This window comes from Sander vitreus, chromosome 1 (assembly GCF_031162955.1).
Source record: "Sander vitreus isolate 19-12246 chromosome 1, sanVit1, whole genome shotgun sequence".
Lineage (NCBI taxonomy): Eukaryota > Metazoa > Chordata > Actinopteri > Perciformes > Percidae > Sander > Sander vitreus.
In genome coordinates this window covers 20,276,637-20,297,526 of record NC_135855.1, presented here as the reverse complement: position 1 = coordinate 20,297,526, position 20,890 = coordinate 20,276,637, and the positions used below count along the sequence as shown (strand labels likewise).

At 36.2% G+C, this 20,890-nt stretch overlaps 2 protein-coding genes across 2 annotated transcripts in view; both read left to right on the top strand.

Moving 5' to 3' along the window:
- The first annotated feature begins 5,236 nt into the window (after window positions 1-5,236).
- Window positions 5,237-13,059, top strand: spi1b (Spi-1 proto-oncogene b). Its single transcript, XM_078247395.1, has 5 exons — window positions 5,237-5,622; window positions 6,139-6,229; window positions 7,490-7,686; window positions 10,707-10,857; window positions 12,124-13,059. Exons 1-5 carry the CDS (start codon window positions 5,581-5,583, stop codon window positions 12,432-12,434), a joined length of 792 nt encoding a protein of 263 aa, XP_078103521.1. The 5' UTR covers window positions 5,237-5,580; the 3' UTR covers window positions 12,435-13,059.
- A 2,363-nt stretch (window positions 13,060-15,422) lies between these two features.
- Window positions 15,423-20,890, top strand: part of mybpc3 (myosin binding protein C3) — a 39,616-nt gene continuing 34,148 nt past the window's right edge. Inside the window, exons 1-2 of the mRNA XM_078247380.1 lie at window positions 15,423-15,475; window positions 19,943-20,212. Coding sequence (XP_078103506.1) covers window positions 15,451-15,475; window positions 19,943-20,212 — 295 coding nt within the window. The 5' untranslated portion in view covers window positions 15,423-15,450. The remainder of the gene's footprint in view (window positions 15,476-19,942; window positions 20,213-20,890) is intronic.

The window sequence follows — 20,890 nt, the reverse complement described above, 5'->3', positions numbered from 1 at the left end:
AGAAACACCGCTATATAAAGTAATCCAGTTCAACACCAAACTACAGCCTCAATAATAACCATATAGTTAAAGAACTACTGTTCCTCTCTGACAGTGTCAATCAAAACTGAGCTATTATTATTATCTTTGTAAAGGAGGAATTTATGGCTGAGCTGTATGGATTGCAATATTATAGGATTGTCTAATAAAGTGGTCATTTAGTGTTGACAATGCTAGTCAAAATCACTGAAAGCATTAACAGTGATACCGTCACTGTAAAATCATGACCAATGGAAACATTTTGGAAAAACAATGGATGGCATGTGATCTGTCGGGCTTTACGGCCTTTTTATGATGTTGCAATCAGCTTGCCGAAAGTGAAAAAAGACGAGGAAAAGGCTTAACTAAACACACTCTAGGCTTAAAACAAGTCAATTACATGTATTTGACTATGTGTTAGTAATAAATAAAAAACATGATGGTTTGTGACAGTACTTGTAGTTGATTTGTTTGTTGTTTGTTGTTGATTGATTTGGATATAATAAAGTCAAAGTGTTATCTGCCTTCTTCTGTTTACTGTAGTTTATGTTATGTTATCTTACACAATTATGTCAATTATTTTCACTTGTCATTATATGTCAAGTATAGACAGCTATATTTTATAGTGGACACTGACAATAACATTATTTAGCAATGTCTCTTTAACTTTTTCTTACTTTAACTTTCTTTCCAGTACAAAATTTAAAACTTTGGTTGCTCTTTCTTACAGAGGATGAACTCAAGGCAAGCAGCCCATATAGAGGTCTGGGTAATCCTGACCATATGACACGTAAATGGATTAATTTAAAGGCAACCTTCAAGGAACTGAATCTGAAAGACAAGTTCCCAGTTCCTGATTTAATAATATGTCACTGTCCTGTATTCTGCATATACTTCATCTCTCAGGCCACATTTCACAAACAGACTGACACTACCATAGTTCTGTGTATAAAAGTCCTCAAAAGGCATTCTAGAAACAAAGAAGAGGAAGAAACCAGAGATATCATTTTTTTAAATAGTTAATTTAGATTCAAATGTTAAAGGTATAACATGCAATGTTTTCCTCAACAACAACAACAACGATGACTAATACAAAAGAAATCCCTATCAATCACTTATGACCCACTAGAAGTGTGTGGTGTCTGTATCTGCAGAGACTCTGTCCTCTGCCTGGATTCACGGGACGTTTTTGGGCTGAGGGTGTGTAACCCTTAGCCAATAACAGTGTGCAGGGTGTGCAGCCCGTTATCATCATAACTTTCCCGCTTTGCCCCTCATGTCTCATATCAACGCACAAGTTTTAGCCTACTGACACAGACACAGACAGGATGAAGCGCTGCACTGCATTCACTCATAATCCGACAATGTGGCACCCTCCCGCGGAGGTGTGGTTATGTTTGTTTGTGCTTTAGAACATAATCACGAATAAAATACAGTTTTAACTACACAGTTTTTTTACACTTCAAAAAAACTCTTTGAAGACAATCTCTTCAGTCAATAGGCTACCTCTACTAAGGCTTAGATCGGGCCCAAAACATCAAGTCCAACCCTACCTGAGCCCGTGCACGTTGTGTCCGTGCCCGGGCATTAACTGTAGGCCTAATTATGAGCCCGAGCCCGATTTAAACCCGACACTTTTTTAATATGTGGGCCGTTATAACTGACGTTCTCAACTACAATTCCGAGTTGTTTGAACTACAGAAATCTATTTAGAATTATCTTAATGAATAATGCAACAAGGACGAAGCATGTAAACTGCGTTGTTTGTTTATTCAGCATGGAATGGATCGCAAATGGATCCGAATGAAGAAACGTTAAAAAAAAAAAATAAAAAAAAAACTCGACCTTATAGCTCCCTCAGCCGAATAGTGTGGGTACAACAGATCAAGGCAGCAACATAATCAAAGCCCTGGAACCATAGGAGAATTTCTTGTCTCGATCACCTTATTAATAGCCTACTGTCCTTCGCCACGGTCTGCATGCAGACGCACTGGGCGACAACGCGCCGGATATAGGAGAGACCATATCTGCTGCTAAGGACTCGTGAGATACCTGAAACAATCTGGCCTGGTTGCGCAATTATCGAAGACTACAGATAGGGGGAGACACGATTTTAGCACAGTTTACCTCACACTCAAGTCAGTGCAGAACATAGGCCTACCCAGAGCTATGGGAGAAGCTGGAGAGGCATAGCTTTATCCCCACCCAATTAGGCTAATAAATTAATGATTAAAAAACACAAATGCTTGATGAAGGGCCCGGCCGGCCTGAGGACAGTGGCGGGAAATAACCTAAACTCCTAAACCTAAACCTAAAACCTAAAACCTAAAACCTAACGCTAACCTCTACTGGCCCACACTGTAGGCCTAATGTGTTTTCTCAACTGAATCATTCTTTTAAACTGTTGTGAAAGATGTATTGCATGTCTGAAACAAACTACTGCACGCCATAATGTTATTGTGCTTTTAAGGTGTGTGGGGGTCTTTGAGGTCAGAAACAAACATAGCCTACAAAAGCAGCACCTCAGTCCTGCTGCCTAACCTATTAGGCTATCAAACCCAGTCAACATGATTTTAAGAGTGAAAATCAGATCCAGTCCCACTAAATACTAACTTCTATTATTTCTAATTCAGTTCAGTTTTCACAAAGTTTTTGCACTCCAGAAAGTCTTATAGACAGGTGCATCAGATCATAAACTGACTGTGACAGAACCCAAAAGTCCTGCACACACTGTTACCGGTTACTGTTTGCCTGTATAATTGTTACCTGATGAAGGTTAATGGGCCGACACATTAATAAAATGAGTATAAGTGATCAACAATGATTTTTTTGGTTCTTTTCCAGATCAATTTGCACCGCAAGTATTGTGCATACATTTAAACAAAAGACTGGAAAAGACAGTTGACATAACTCTTGGACTCATCGGATGGCTTTTCTTAAAAAGCGTTTCTTTAAAGTAAAGGGTTTCATATAAAATGATAAGTAGTACATTTGCTCAAGTACTGTACTTCAGTACAGTTTTGAGGTGCCTGTACTTAACTTGAGTGTTTACATTTCATGCATCTTTTTACTTCTACGTACACCACTACATTTTGTTTTACCCCCATTACATACAATACAATACTACAGTACAATACAATCAACTAACACGTTTTATAATTTAATTAATAACACATGTCTTATTATTAAATGATCAAACTTGACTAAGTTTTTTACAGTAAGTTGGATTTTACTTTGTTAACAGTTAATAGTTTATGTTGAACATAGAACGTGTTTTGAACAGACACTTTTCAGTCGTTTTGTTGCACGACATGAACAAAAAGTCACCAGAAACAAAACATTATCCTTTGGCTTAACTGAAAATAGTTGTGATGAAAATAGTGCCTGGCATACTGCAGCTCACTCTGTGTATTAATACTCTTGGAAAATGCTACTGTATATGTCATCAGTTTTGCTCAGCCAGCTGTGATGAAGATGGGGCCAGTCGAGGTTGGCCACAGTCTGTGTGGTTTTAACAGCTCCTCAAAAAGAGACTCTGAGGATCGTGGACGTCCATCCAACAAGCGTGTAATGTTGATCAACAAGAATGAAGACAGAATTTTACAGTTTAGTCAAACAACATGTAACATTGAATGTGCATGTGAAGACAAATGTAGTTAGGTCTGCACACAGTACAACTATTTGAGAATATGTCCAACTATCTGCTGCAGCTTCTAAGTCTCTCTGTGTGATTAATGTACCCGACAGTGTTGCATAAAGTATGAAAGCAATATTTGAAAGAGGATTTGACCATGTTTTTAATGTGTAGCTGAGATCTCAGCACCTATTGGAATAAACACACTGACCTTGGTTAGTAGATAAACATAACCTCAGTATTTTTAATCTTACAGAAAGTAATATTTTCAGTGCATTGCCTTATCACATTGCTGCAGTCTTCCTCTTAAACAGGCAGTGCTAACAATATACACTCAGATTTGTGCTACACTGTTACTGTACTATTTAACAGTTATCTCAGCATCTGGTAAATATGCAGTACCTTTAGTTGTTACAGTTGCCAAAACCAATATATTTAACTTTTATTTTGCCCTATTGCCTTATGAACATACAGTTGACCAAATGCTTAACCATAATATATTGTATAGCAATGCCTTACTGAACCAAAAAAACAGACTTTTTGAGTTTTTAGTAGCAGAGGGAATCAATTCCTCCCTAGGAGTTGTTGTGATAATAATAATCTCCATTTACCTCCAGTGTGGTTACAACACAGATACTGTACCTTCATCTTATCTACCAGCTGTGTGTGTGTGTGTGTGTGTGTGTGTGTGTGTGTGTGTGTGTGTGTGTGTTGTGTGTGTGTGTGTGTGTGTGTGTGTGTGTGTGTGTGTGTCGACATTTCTCCTCGACAAACTCCTGTTTACACCACCATGTCTCAGCCTTTTTGCTGCAGTGTAGTCAGTCCGTCAGTTTCAGGTCTGCAGTCAGAACCCAGCGTATGACTGTTTACAGTCCAACACTTACATTTCACACTCAGTGTGCTAAAAACTAAAAATAATTTCCATTGTCACAGTAAATCCTGTCTTTGTTGTGCATATGAGCAGTAAATTCATATCTTTCAAATAAACATGTCTTTCTAGAATCATCTTAATGTTTATGGTGATTTTTATTGGCAGTGTGTAAGTACATTGAAAGGAAAACAGAATCAAAATCATTGTATGCTTACAGACATTTTAATTCTGATTCTTCTGATTACTGGCTATAAAGCATACAGTATTGTATTATACATTAAGGGAACATAATCAGTTAGTTGTAATACAAATATTGTTGAAATTGGTAACAATTTACTTGAAACCCCTTAATTTAGCATTTATAAGCCAGTAATGTAGTTATACACAGATATAAAGACATTTATAAGTATTGATTAATATGTAGTATTTATATCCTGTTTATAAATAGCAACAACCACATTTTTTCACAGTATGACTCTACTGTTGTTGAGACCAAAGCATGCCATAATTGAAACGAAAAACATGTTAAAAGCAAAGGAAATAAATGAAGTCAACCAAACTTAAAACATTAAACATTCAATGGCACAATGCACCCGTTTTTATCACGTTTTCTTTGTGGGGGAGAAACTGACAGAGATGAAAACCCTAGATGATGATTGGCTGCTAAGGGAGGGGACAGTGCATATACCCTGATAAATGTGAAGTTTCATGGTCTCCCCTGACAAATCATCAATGGCCAGGAACCTTTAGCAGACACACTCTATTGCTCCCACCCACACACATTTTACAGAAGTCAAAAGTTCCTTTTTCACTTTACAGTCAAACAGCGGGCCTTGTTTATTTCATTTTATTTGACACAGCTGAAGGCCTCCGAGAGTAGCTCAGGTCATAAGTGTGTGCTATACAATAAGAGAGAGGGACACATTTTTTGTTTTTTCGTTGAGCGAGAGGAAATTTTGAAACATTGTGCAATGGTGCCGCAAAAGTTTTGAAAGGTTGTGAGAACGTTTTTGCTTGCAAAGCGTCTGAGAGTCGGTCCGTTGGAGAAGAGGTCTCCATGTTGCATCCATACAGAATGGAGAGCTATCTCATCCCGCCTGTAAGTATCATTTATTTTTTATTATTATGTAAACTCTCTGGAGACTTTCAAGCATCTAAAGTTTAAGATAGTTCCTTGAGTAGTTTGCTTTTTAATCCAGCATTAACACATTTAATAATCAAGAGGATGGACTATGTGTTGTTTTCAAATTATATGACTTAATGTGAGTCTGCTTCAATTTGAATACAGCACACAAACTGTAAGAGTCTTTTATACTCGACATGAGACTGAAACTCAAGACGTCCTGAGAGTTTCAGAACAGCAGTGGCAAGAAAAAAAAGGCATTACTATAACACAGTTATTGCTAATCCTTAATCTGATTTACAAATGAAAACATATTTAGACACAATGTGAACATTTGGGATAAGACAAATGGTGTGTATTTTTATTTTCTTTAAAGGATTAAATAAGTAATGATGTAATGTGTGATATCTGCATCATACACACTAGCCAGTAAAATGTTTTCCTTTCACGAAATTTGGTGGCAAACATTTTTTTTATTATTTGCTATTGCAGCACTCAGAAGAAATGTACGATCCTGAGATCTACAGACATCAAATTGCAGAATATTACAATCCATATGTCCTAGATGCAGATATCCAGGCAGGTGAGTTTTACTTCAACATGCATTTTGTCTCATGTGAACAGTGTTCCAATTGAAACAGCCACGTGTTCTTTTAAATTACAGTGAGTGATATTTAAATGAAAATCATTTTAAAATGCAAATGAATTATGGGGATTGTGGGGGCTAAATCTGCCAACATAAATCTTGTTTTTAATACAGTGCTTTCAATTTTCATTTAAAAGAAAATACTTTTTAGTTATCTAGTCTTAATCTTCAAATGAATCACCATGAACTGATGTGGTGACACTGTCTTTTCTGGTGCGTTGTACAGAAAAAGCCTGCAGTGTGTGCAGCTGGAGTGCACCACATTAGGGTGTATGGAACACAGGAAACAGATGCCATTTCTTTCGGCCGCTATAACTTACAGACATAGAACAAACTTTTGCCCCATGGGGTTTTGTTGATACAAGAGAGGTGCTTTACTTTCCCTTGTAATCAACTGTTTTGAATATTACACCAAAACAATCTAAATAGGTATTTTTCTGACACCCCCACTAAAAAAGCGCCAGTTCACATTGTGATTAAAAAGTCATGTCTTAAATCTAAATATTTCATATCTATATCTAATATAATAAAAAAAATACAAATTAAAACACTAAATAAATATACTGAAATACAAAGCCGTTGTGGTACAGTGTTACAGTGGATGTGTGACATGGCTAGTAGTTTCAGTAGTTTGCATGTGAAATACGTATTATTTGGATGTAAAAGATGAACTTAGAAACAGTATATTTATCTTGTTTAATTCTTCTCTTGTTAAATTTTTTTTTAGAAAAAAATAGGACATGTAAAAGAGTGCAAATTCACAGTCAACGGCTGTGGCAACACTGCTAGTGAGGCATCAAACAGGAAAGACCTTCATGCTGAATTATCTATTATTCTCTTCATTTCACCCGGTTTATGCAAACTCAAGCACTATGAGTAAGCAGCTCATCAAGTCCAGTTGCTTTGCCTTAGTGGTTTTAGATATCTTATGACAAAGATGAGTTTAAATAGACATACAGTCTAGCTTTTTTCATGAATCATCTCTTACTGTTTGTGTATGTTTTGTTGTTGTATGTATTTCTGTGATACCAAATTATTTTAAAGGCATTTTCATGACTTTTGTATGAAGCTGTGTGTTCTAGATAACCTTGCTGTGGTTCATATCTTTCTTTTTTTACAGTAAAAAAAGAGAGTAATGATAATAGAAACAACAAAAAGCTGTGGCCATTATGCTGTTTCTCACCTCTCTCTCTTCAGATCACTGGGACTACCACCCTCACCCTCACGTACACCCTGTAGAGTTTGAAAACCTCCAAGAGGCTAACTTCACAGAGCTGCAGAGTGTGCAGGCTCTCCATGCGCCCAGCCTCATACGACACGACGCCATACGGTACGACGCAGAAAACCTGCTCGATCCAAATCTTGGGGCACATCCACATGTGTTACAGCAACCAGTAAGTCATTTTATCACCCAACAAAAGCATACATTAAAGGAATTAACAGTATATCATGGGTGCGTGTAGCTGCACACAGCAAACACAGATTCAAATATAAATAAATCAAATATATTTAAATTGAATTAAAATGCAAAAAACTATTATGTACTGTAGTCAGATGCTTCAATGCAATGACTGTAATCACTCATTGTTCAAGTGATAATGACTAAAGCAAGGCTTTCCTTATCATAGCGTAGTACTTATTCCACTAAAGTAGAAGGAACATACAACTGAAGATTGAAGGAAAATATTCTACAGAGGCCCTATGACCTTCATACACACCTGTAAATCTCCAAATATCCTTCTAGCTCACTGCAACCGTCTTCGAACTCAACATAACTCACAGTTGGTTTTCAAATCAAAGAGAACATTCAGGGAATCTGAGGCCTTTTAGGGTCCTGTGAAAAAAAATCAAGAAGTGACTCTTTGAGTTGCAAGAAAAACTACATTTTAGGGTTTTTCTTTTTTTTCAGTTTAAAAAGGACACTTATTTTGAATAGTCTGAAGGCTAAATTAAGCTCCCTCCGTGTCACAACTGCACGCTCCCCCCCTCCAGTTGTGAACCAGTGGACCAGAACAGAGATATCTGGTTTTGGACTGTATTAAAGTGCAGTATCTTAAACCAAGTCAACATTTTCAAATTTGAAACCTCTTCACTTCCACTTACAATTTGTTGGGTCCAACATTACAAGCTCTTGTTGTGCAGATAAGCAGAGGTGAAAAAGGCAAAAGGCACATTTATTTATATAAAATAATTCAAACACTTACAATTCCAAGATGCTTTACATGCAATTAAAAGAAAGAATATGGACTTCAAAAGAGTATATTTAAAAGAAAATGTACAATACTAATTCACTGCTTACATTTTTTTCTTGTTTTATTATTATTTATTTTAAATTCTAGTCAAGATTACAGGCTACATTTGCCAAATACATCCGGCTGAACGTACCTTCAATTTCTTCATTTGAGGTCACAGTGAGGCGAAAGGTGTCATAGGTTTAAATATTTCACATTGTCTCATGTAGCGTCAGTAAAGGGCTGAAACAAGCTGATAAGTATATGTAAAGTAGTTAAATATCAAACATAATGTATATTCTGTATGATAAAACATCTTTTGCAATTCACACATGTTGTTTCCAGGAGTAGATGATTTTTATTTTGAAAATTGCATTTAATTATATGTATTTTTCTCATGTGCATCTAGCACTGCTATAAATATGTATATATAAAGCTGCCATTTTTAAAACATGAGGAAAATGTGTTTGTGTGTGGAAAATAAAAAAGGTGTTAATGCATGTTCATGATATGAAAAAAATATATATAAATAAAACACAGTTCACACATTGAATTCACAACAACGATGTTCTATTCGTAAAAGTTCTGCATTCCTAACAGTACTTGAGTAAAAGTACAGAAGTATTAGCACCAGGAGTGTAATTTTAGACAGTGTAGGCAATATTGTGCTGAAAGAACTCACGTTAAACAAACTGCCATATGCTATGCATGCCCTGCTTTTCATTTTTCTTTGTAAAATAGCCAGTAGCAATTTATAACAAAATGATAGGCTTATTCTACATAAATTACAAAAACTATAAACTATAAAAAAAAAGAAAAAAAAAGAAATTATAATTAAAAAAAACTATTCAATTAAATGCAGGGGTGCAAACTAATCAGGGGTGAAAAGGTGACAAAGATACTGCAGGAAAAATCTTTTTTAATATTAGCTTCAAAATGGATTTACAGTCGATTTTACCATGAGGACATAGGTTGAAAAGATTCAACCTAGAATTCATGTAATTACTGCTGCAAATGTTAAGGGGACATCTGTTCAAGGTACTTACAAAAATAAATGAACTCATCGGATCAAATCACATAGATGACCTCTTTTGGATTCAAAACGGCGATTTTCGCTGAAAGGTGACAATGTTTCACCCCTGAAATTAATCATTTCTTATTTTCTTTGGCCTTTTTTCATATACAGCTATGCAATGATGAATGCTGGGTAATATGTATGTTAATGTTGTCCAATGTCAAGTCTCTATTTGATCATGTGATGAGACAATACGATAAGTATTAGTTTTTTAGTTTAGAGTCTGAGTCAAGTCCGAGCTTAGTTACCATAACCTGAGTTCGAGTCTGAGTCGAGCCACAAGTCCAGAGAATAGCGACTCGAGTCGGACTTGAGTCGGACTCAAGTGATTAGAAATGAAATATAATTTAAAGCTATAGTGCGCAGTTTCTGTCGCCACCATGAGGGATTCTAAGTAATGACAACAAACCTGTCCACATAACGCAAGCCTTCGGTGATCACCAGTTGCTAGTAACTCAAGGAGGAAACAGTGGATTAAAAAACACGAGTGACTCTTCAGAAGAGGTAATTATTTTATAGTTTTTATGTACTCTTCATCTCCAAAGCTGACTGTTGCTGTTGTTCTTCTCACTCACTCAAGCTTCTGTGCACGAGTCGCGGGTCGGCACCATTTTTTAAACATAGCCATACTGAGAAATACAGAGAGGATTTTGAGGAGCTGAAAGTCTTAATTAGCTTTGTATGAACTCATTTGGCAATGGCTTGAACTGTGTGGGGGAGGGGTGGGGGCGCGTGCACGATCACGGAAGGCTTGTGTCATGTGGACGCGCCGACAGTGTTGTTGTCATTACTTTGAATTCCTCATGGACAGACAGAAACTACGCACTATAGCTTTAAGCAACAATTTAATCACTCGTTATCTGTTCAGTCCCAGACTTACCGGTGCATCATAACATGTACATCTTTTTGCTTTATTTTCACAGTCAGCTCCCAAAAAACTCTTTCGCAATAATTGCATAACTAAACAAATACTGATTAAATATGTAACATTCTCATACAGAATGGAAAATTTTATTTTTTCCAAAAACTTGGAGCAACACGAAGGGACTTATGATCAACACCCTAAGTTAAACTATAGACTTTATAAACTTTGACTCCTGTGTTGTAGGTAGCCTTCTTCCCTCGGGCTGTGTATCCACCACACGTGTCCCAGCGCAGCTCTGATGATGAGGAGCATGGAGGACGAAGTCCCCCACTGGAGGTGTCTGATGAGGAGTGTCTGAGAGATCGAATCCCTTATGTCACACCAGGAGAGCTGGGTAAGGATATCGATTTTATAGGCCATGTCATCTGTGCAGTGAGGGCAACACTCCAGCTCTTTACTGAGCAGTTAACACATATACTTTAGGACAAACCAACTGTGCTGGCCATGTGAGGATTCTCAATCATCCAGGTCATGATATATCTAGAAGTGCTAAGTCACTAAGCAGTGTCTAAGCAGTGTTGCAGCAGACCAGTGTTGTTTTCCACACATTGGGTTGGTGGAGGTTTGGCATTGGGTCAGCTTTGTGTTCTGATTCTAAAATACCTTTGTAAATATTTGCATGATTTTCTTTATTATTCACGCACCCCTGTAAGCATTTCTGTGGCAGTGATTGTATGTCATCTACTACACTGGTGCAGTACTTAAAGCACATTCCCCACATCAAGGCAGCCTTGAAACACAGTTCTCCAAGTGTGTCCGGCTCAGAGCATCTCAGTAACATGTTCCAAACGAGATTAACCAGAAAGGCAACATGCATGGTCCTTAAATTGCAATGTTTGAAAGTTAACCACTGCAATCACAAACATGTTACAAGTAGCATGGAGAGTCTCCAAACTCAGAGAACTGTGGTTACATATGTTACTGTCAATGACAGTTTTCATCATTTGACTGTCAAGTAACTTTCCTGTAAACTAGAATCAGATTTGATTTTCTGTATTGGTACAGGCAGACATTTGTAGAAACTAATTCACTTATCTTATCTTAATGTTTAAGAATTTGAATAACCTATTTCAAAAAGAGTTAACATGTCATCAACAAGGTTTATCATGTAGCACCATGACAATGTGGAAAACACTAAAACAATGACTCACGGAGGATTACATCTGCCAGTATTTCTTAGAATTTTAGACTTTTCTTTTGTAGTCACTGCATTGTCTTACTATGTTACTTTCAATTAAAGATGTAAAAGATACGAAAAAGATATGAAAGAGGCCGAGTAAACAAAAGCTGTGCCTTTGCTCCACGTTATTAATTTGCCTCTTTGAGATCTCTTATATATATAAACTGATGTGGTTAGTCTAGACTGGTTGAAACTCACAAAAACAACTGAACCACCTCATTTATAGTGTCACTACTGTGCCATAGCCAATATATTAGGCTTTATGCTGGTTTTTAGAATTACAAGTTGTTGTTGTTGTTGTTGTTGTTGTTGTTGTTACTTTTTTAATTCAACAAGTAATAAAACTAAATCTGTATGTAATGAATATCATTACAGCGCATATCAGTATCAAATGAGTAAACTCTCTGATGTTTCCAACAGGCAATAAAAAGAAGATCCGTTTGTATCAGTTCCTGTTGGACCTTTTAAGGAACGGCGATATGAAGGACAGTATCTGGTGGGTGGACAGAGACAAAGGGACATTCCAGTTTTCATCCAAACACAAGGAGGCTCTTGCACACCGCTGGGGAATCCAGAAGGGAAACCGCAAAAAAATGACCTATCAGAAGATGGCTCGTGCCTTACGCAACTATGGCAAAACTGGAGAGGTGAAAAAGATTAAGAAGAAGCTGACGTACCAGTTCAGTGATGAGGTGCTGGGGAAGGGTCATCTGGAGAGAAAATATATGTAAGGATACTGAAATGTCAAGTGTTGAAGTGTAGTTTCTGGTGTCAGATGCTTAATCAAACTTGCTGATGTGGTAAGTTGCATTTTGTGAATAGCACCTATACTGCTGTACAGTGGGATCAACAGCTAATAGTGTACAGTCAAAATGCAGCAGGGATTAGAGCGAGGGGAACGTTGCAGTTACACTGTATGCATCTTAGACCCTGGGTTACTGTGCTCCCAGTATGCATTTCTAAATGTGTGCGCACACATGTCAGTGCATATTCTATTTAGAAAAGATATTAATTTCAATATTATGTTCAAATGTTTGTTTCATAACATGTAACTAGTGAGAGTTGAAATGTTCCAGTTGGCCCAGGTTTTTTTTCCTACTGTGTTTAACTCTCCTTGTGATAGACAGGCTTAAGTTCTCTTGTGGATAATCCTATGTGTACTACTGTATGTATATATAATTGCAATTTCATATTTAAAACAGCAAGGAGACACACAGAAGTCATTAAAGTGACTAACCTTGGAGGACCATTATAAGACCATTACTATGATTACTTACATTACAAATGTTTTGTACAAATACATGAAACTCTGTATGTTATAATTAAGAATTGCTGAATAAAGTATGGATATAGTAACTGTTTGTAAGTGATAACATCTCACATTAGAGGTAGAACACAAAGAACAGCAAGAAGAAGAAGTAAACATTACATGAAGTTGTATTGTTTTAGGTTCACAGATGAGGTCTGTTATGTTTCATTACAGCTATAAAGATAACTAGATAACTGGTGAGCTGTCCAGTGTGACACATCTGGAGTTTTCAGCTTAATAGTATAAAACTATGCACTGCAGCTTTGCATTCAGCTCTTTTGTCTGCATTGAATACCATAGTTTCTCTTGAACGGCTTGATCATGTTACAATAACGTATCTCTGTGTTTTTCTATAGTTATCATAGTTGTTTTCCTATTGATTAGCAATCTGTCTGAACATTATGAGGCTAATACAATGCTTATCAACTTCACAACCATCATACCTCCCTTTTAACAGAAAAATAGGAACAGAACTATATTTATTTACCACACTCCAAAACAACTTTTGCTGATGAAATTCACTTAAGTAAAATATAATAAAACAACACTAAAACCATAAAATAAAATAATAATACATAACACAAAACAAAAACACTGCCACAATAAGTAATTGAATGAGTAATTATTTGCTAAAATGTGCAGTGTGTAAATATAAAAATACTACAGCACCTGGTGTCCCAAGAGCCAACAGCTCCCCTCAATGGTCAAGCTGTAATTGATACATAGAACAATACAATGCAATAGAACTTAACCAGAGCTGGTTGTTATTTACTTCCATTCATTAAAAGGCAGGGGTGGATGAGTTCTGAGTTTGTTAGAAAGGACAGTAAATACATCACAACAAGGTCTCCATAATAAACCAACTCAAGCAACAAATGTGGCTCTCAGTTCAAAATGACCAGAGTACAGCACTGGTCATTGCTGTGGTCTAACTAAAATCACTTCCCGTAATTTGATGACTGGTCCAGCTGCCATCTGTAGGGTTCAGTTGGTACAGAGTATGTTTTCCAGATTAAGATCTTGAAGCAAAATATGTGAGAAGAAAGCCTCTTCTCCTCGGCATCTAATTTATAGTAATTACAATTAAGAATATATAGTATATTTACATACCTTAGTGCATAGGAGATTTACATAATGTAGGTGTACAGTAGTATGGTATAGTTTAGAATAGTGTAAAGTAAAAAATAGTAAAGCATAGTATAGTAAAGTAAAAAATATAGTAGTAGTAGTACAGTACGTAGTAATGTAGGATAACATAGTAAAAACTAGTATAGTATAATATATATATATATATATATATGTATACGTTGTAAAATATAGTATAGTATGTAAGGGATAATGTAGAGCGAGCCAGTCATAAATATTGATGATCAATAATAAATGGTCTGCTATACAGAAACAACTGACCACTGACCGTAGAATGCCGTAATCGACCAATCCGAATCGAGTATTCAACGAGGCTGTGCAATAAAGTAAATATAACATAGTGCAGTAAAATATAGTATAATAGGCCTATATTATTGAAAAATACAGTCAAATATAGCATAGTAAAGTAACGTAAAATAAAGTACATAGTGCAGTACACAGTAATGAAGTGTAGTACAGTAAAAACTAGAAAAGCATAATATTGTAAAATATACTGCAGTAGCCTATAGTATGGTAACATATATCATAGTATAGTACAGTACAGTGCAGTAAAACAGTACAATGTGTTATAGTAAAAACTGGTATTGTATAATGTTGTAAATATAGCATAGTACAGTAAAATATAAGAATTAGAATTATTTATAGATTTGTATAAGCGCCTGTGTCAATTTTCTTGTATTTTGATTCCCTGACACCTTTATATTTTTTTAAATGACAAAATCATAAGTCAGACTTGTAGCTGAGTTTGTGCTGGAAAAAAGCACACAAAGCATGTGGAGAAAGGACAGTTTAAAGGTGCTAAACAAAGACAAATATGAATGTAAAGTCTACAAAAAAACAACCCAAATGAATTGAAAACACACTCATCTCTGCCAACACATGAAACAAACGTCTAGATCTTGTATTCTCAACCATCCTCTTGTATTCATTGTTAGATTCACAAGTTGACCGGGTGCAACACAGATGTGGAAAGAGCAAACTGTTTATAGGATTCAAGGCTCTAAATTTAACCACTGCCTTACATCCCGTCCCCTCCCTCTCAAGGCCTGTCATTCAGCCGAGGTGTTGGAGTAAAGGATGGTTGAAATATAGCTAGAGGTCAGATGTGAGGGGGGGTGGTTGTGTCTTTGGACATTGTGTTGGGCCTAGGAAAAAAGAAATGGCAGGAGTGGTGGGATGGTTCATGAAGGAGGAGGAGGCAGGGGGGGGCACGGGGTACTATTAAAGGCACGGGGATGAGATAGACGGCAGACTGTGTGAGTCACACTGTGGAGGAGAGGAGATCATTCAGGATGCCAGAGCCAGTCAAAAAAGCAGGTAAGTGTGTTCACTCAGCTACTTTTGAAAGATGTGTCATTAAGTGTCCTTAACTGGTGAAGAAGGAACAACTTACAGTACATTGTCTAAAAACGTCTTTATATTAGCATAATCCTGTTGTAAAACCAAATGTCTAAAAAAGTCTAGTGCATATGAGCTGTGAACTTGTCAACATCCTGAAACTGAATAGCTAACAGTTGACTTCCATTGTGCAATATTCTCCTTTAACACAAAGTTCTCTAACTAACAATGTGAGAAAATATTCTACTGTGTTTGGTCACGCCCCTATTAAGCAATTATTAACCACATCTAAACTGCTCACTGGAAACCTGTAAGCTGTTTTCATGATAAACAAAAATACACTGTTTGACTCTTTACAGAATAATGTGATTATTACATTTCACATGAAAAATTAAAGATTGTATCATGAACATTTTTTAAGTCACTATTTTTATCATTTGTCACAATTAAAAGCACATTTTTGCCATGAACTAGTATATACAGTGATCACTTGAATTTACAGGTTGTTTATTTCCAGACAATACAATATTTATTTCCAGACAATAACATCTGTAAAATAGAGAAACTACATTTTTAAAATTATGTTTTATAACAAGATAAAATAAAATAACCTTTATTGATTCCACACAGAGAAACTGAAGTCACAGCAGCAGTAGGACAAACATTTATGCTTTGAGATGTAAAACATTATGAAATCCTTCTATATACAAATGAGGCATGATGCCACATAGGTTTGGTAACTTTAACATTTGTTGAGACAAAAATGTATTTGCATGATGGGTAAATGTCCTGCAGATAGTAGGGAATGTCATAACAAAGCATTAGATCAAGTAAAGTAACTGTCTATGCTTCCAATACTGTACTGTATATAATTCAAATATATCCCATGGCTTATTAAGATGACCCAATTAGCTTGGTGCAAATACTCACGTAGCCAGAAGCTACATGGTGTGATAGTTACTCCAATCCTCTTTTGGCCGTGTCAGGAACTCAGCTACACGTCACATCCAGGTTGAAACATCTACTGATGTGAAATCGACACTGTCACATTTCCAGCATCACCGCATTCACGAATGCATCGCTGATCCAAAAATGCCCACCAGGATTGCAACTTGACAAATGAGTTTTTCCTCTCTTAGGTGGGAATGGATTGTTGTTTGTGTAGTGAGAGGCTCAACATATCACATATCAGATGACACATTGCAGCCCAAATGGCCAGCTTGTGTGTGCTAGACCTTTAGTGTTGTGGATTTGGTAGACTATAACAGTATGATCGCCTTGCGTCTGTTACATTTTTATCAATTATTATCAACACTCTGCAATTAACATGATGCTTTTCAGTGTTTTGTAGTATTGAAATAAGAATGCTTTGTCAACTTTAAAGCAATGCAATGTGTATGTTAAAGCGTCTTTAATAATTTTTTATATAACAGTGTATTAAATGACAATGTGAAAATAATGTGATATTGTTAAAGGAGTTGCTCGTATGCAACTTCCGTTAGCTCAGTGAGTTCAAGCTCATAGTTTAGCTGTCTGAGCCGCAACCTTACTGTTTTGGTTAAGTCTCAGCGCTTCCATAGTTTTGTTTTTAGCTGCAGCAGGCAGCTGTTTTTAGTGAAAAAGCTCTCAAAACATTAAGTGACCAGCTGATGAACATAGTAGAACATTTAGCAGCCGAAGAGCCAGATATTTCCCTCAGGAGACCAAAGACAGAGCTAAAAGAGTTTACTCAAGAGAGTGAATATTGGACTTAGATTTATCAGTTGGCCAAAAACACAACTCTAAATGAATGACAATGATGCTCTATAACTCCTGGATGTGAAAATAAGAAAGAAGTTTGCCATATCAACTTAAAAAAGTGATCATGTATCAACTTATTTCCTTATGATATATAATAATCAATTATTATATTCAGATAAAACGTTTAATACAAAATAAAACATGTATAAATAAAACAATTAACAACAAAATAGTAGTAAAAAAACCAGATCCATAAGCCATCCCTAAATGTATAATACCAGTGTAAACCTTGTCAGGTATCAATAGTATCAATTATTTTAAGATTGTAGAAAAAATAAAAAAAAATAGTTGCTTTCTGATTGCTAGTTCTGCACAACTTGTCAGTTGACTGTCATCTTAACAGCCAATACAAATGTTATGTTCTTAAATTAACCTTTCTAAACAAAGTAGTTGAAAGTATACCCTCTAGATATTTCCTGGGAGTGAACCGTAATTTACAACTAAATGTTATATTAACTAAAACTAGGAAAGGGATTTTACTTCAAATGTGATGGTGTGACAGGTAAAGCAGCATGACTCATTGACAACATGACAAGAGGTGTCGCAACAGTGGAGATCGCTGGCTGCAGACAGACTGAGCGCACATCATTCATTCTGTGCCTCCAGAATCACAAAAATAGAATCCAGTTAATCCTTTGACTATGATACCTGCGTCCCTGTTCATTAGTCCAGTACATATGCATCCTATATATAAACTCATAAGGTCATCTTGCAACACATGGAGTTTCTTTGTTCTGTCTGTACGTTGAACTATTCACAACTCAAACCTAGAAACAATATGCATCTGAAATACGCCTACTTACATTTCATGATTCTAAACACCTGATGTTACTGTTGAACACATGCTACTCTCAGGGCTGTCACTTACAATCACTATTTTTAGGTCTAAAGAAGACAAGTGTTGGAGACTGACTGCTATAAACATTTTATAACTTTTTTTAAAAGATGAAAATACCTCTCTGTTGCCTTTCCTGCAGCTGGTGTTTTACACAATGTATTTAAAACTTACTATTAATAGACTGATCCTTCATTTAGGATCACAACCCATGCCTGTTACTGTTATTGATAAGTGTAGATAGTTTTGTGATTGTGTGCTGATGTTGAGTTTGTTATAAATGATCCAGGTGTGTCTCTGTTGGGGTTCATTTTCATTCAACATTTCTCCATTTTAGTTCCACTCAAAGCCCCAATCAAAAACAAGCTAATGTTTTGATTGAATGCTAATTAATGAAAGTAAATGGACTTTAATTCACTGGATGGATGTAGTATGTGTGCCATCCTGTGATGATCAACATCTCTTAGGCAGTTGTGGAATGTAACAAGTACAGTTCTTAAGTACAATGTTGAGGTACTTGTACTTAACTTCACTCTCTTCAACTTTGTACTTCTACTCTAGTACATTTTAGAGGAAAATAATGTACTTTTTAGTTCCCTGCATTTTTCTGACAGCATTCGTTACTTTGCAGATTTACATTTACATACATATAAAACATATTCCCAGTTTATAAGGTATAATACCTTGTTATAGATTAAACTACCATGTCATTTATAAATCACTTAAAATTAGTTCCATATTTGCTGGAGATAAACCATTAAAATACTGTTTATATGTTTATGAATCAGTAATAATAATAATATGAATACAATAGAAACATTCTGGAGTACTTTTGCTAGATCTAGCCTTATACCTTATTTCTTAAGTATAATATCAAATGCAGGACTTTATTTTTTGGATTGTGGTAATGCTACTTTTACTTTAGTGAAAGATATCAATGTGAATAGTCTGTTCTCAGACAGTGCAATGGCCTTTTTACACAAATACAATGTGAATGGGCGCAAGAGGTCACATTATAAACACAAGGACACTCTACAAGGACATCACTACTGAGTGGCATTCTTAGGAACACCTTTAAATAAGTCATGACTATGATTAATTGGTGTTTATGTTGAATAACTGTAAGGTTTCAGTCCTTTTACCTTCTGTTCTTTTCAACGATCTGCTATTCCTTGCTCAAGTATTTACATTTACTCTTCCATGACTCCCCAAATGAAGCCCAAACTGTACGCTTTAGAATTCAGTATTCTCTTTTACAGTAAATACTATGTAAGAGAATAACAATAATGCACAAATACGACTTCATAAAGCCAGATGTTGGTGCTTTGAGACAAATAGAAAAGGCAAATTCAATGGTTTTCAGCTAGCCCCACCCAGTGTGCTGCAGACTGTACAACACAATTTTTTCAGCTCATGAGCTTTCTTCTTCTTTTGCTAAAATATGAATGGCCTTTGTTAGAGTATTTGTGTTGTTCTTTCTTCAGGTGTGGCATTTGTTTCTGAATTGATGAATAGATTAGCTTTCAATAACAAAAAAACGTTTTGTTTGGGGTCTTTTATTTAATTTAAAATAACAAAATTTAAAATAAAAAAACACTTAGGGTGCAAAGCGTGAGGCTACTTTTACCTGTTACTTGTTTTTCTTGCAATTTAACAAAATTCTCATTAATGTCCATTCAGCAAGACAATTATAGCATGTGTGTTTACTCAATATGATTTGATTACACCCTTACAGCAGACATGTTAAAACAAAGTCTAAATGACACTTCAAAAGGCTTACTTTTTATTTTGAATCCACCCTCCCTCTTCAGTTTCAGCCTTTGCCAAGAAACCAAAGACTCAGGAGGCAGAGGAGGGGTCCTCTGTGGTCTTTGAAGCAGAGACAGAGAAGCCTGATGCTAAAGTAAAATGGCAGTGCAACTCAAAGGACATTGCCAGTGGCGACAAATATGTGATCACAGCTGACGGAAACAAGCACTCCCTCGCTATAAAAGCTATTACAAAGGAAGATGCCAATGTCTATGCGGTGATTGCTGGGGGGTCAAAGGTCAAGTTTGACCTGAAGGTTGTTTCAAAGCCAGGTACGAGACTTTGATCTAGCTGTGTGTTTGAGGTCTCTGTTGGCTCACCTACTGGCTGCGTCGTCACAGAGCACAAAGCAAAATAAAGCACTCAATGCAGAAAACCACTGAGGCAGTAAATACTTGATGCACTGCATGCACTTAATGTTCTGCACATGAACTTACATTCTACACAGTGACTGCTGCTCAACGGCAAGTCTCTGAAACAGCTTTGTGTGTCTTTAAGAAGTGTTTGCTCTTAAAGGAATAGTTTGGCATTTTAGGAAATATGCTTATTAGCTTTACATGCAGAGAGTTAGATGAGAAGATTAATACCACTCACATATTTGTCTCTCAAATGTCAGGGTGAAACCAGCAGACAATTAGCTTAGCTTAGCATAAGAGAAAGCAAGGGGAAACAGCTAGCCTGGCTCTGTCCAAAGGTAACAAAATCCAAAAAAACATTAGACGGGACACCTCCAACTGCAAACAAAGTCTTTTTTTCTCTCTTTGTATGAATTAACTATGAATAGTTGCAATACATTTTTTATGTGCATGACTTAACCCCTATGTAAAGTCTATGGGCCAGCAGCAGGAGAAACACTAATACACATGTGAATTGGGCCGCACAACGCGGAAGCAAAACTGTAAGTAAGTAGGCTAAACCCTTTTGGGCTTGAAGTTTTATACTAAACAAAC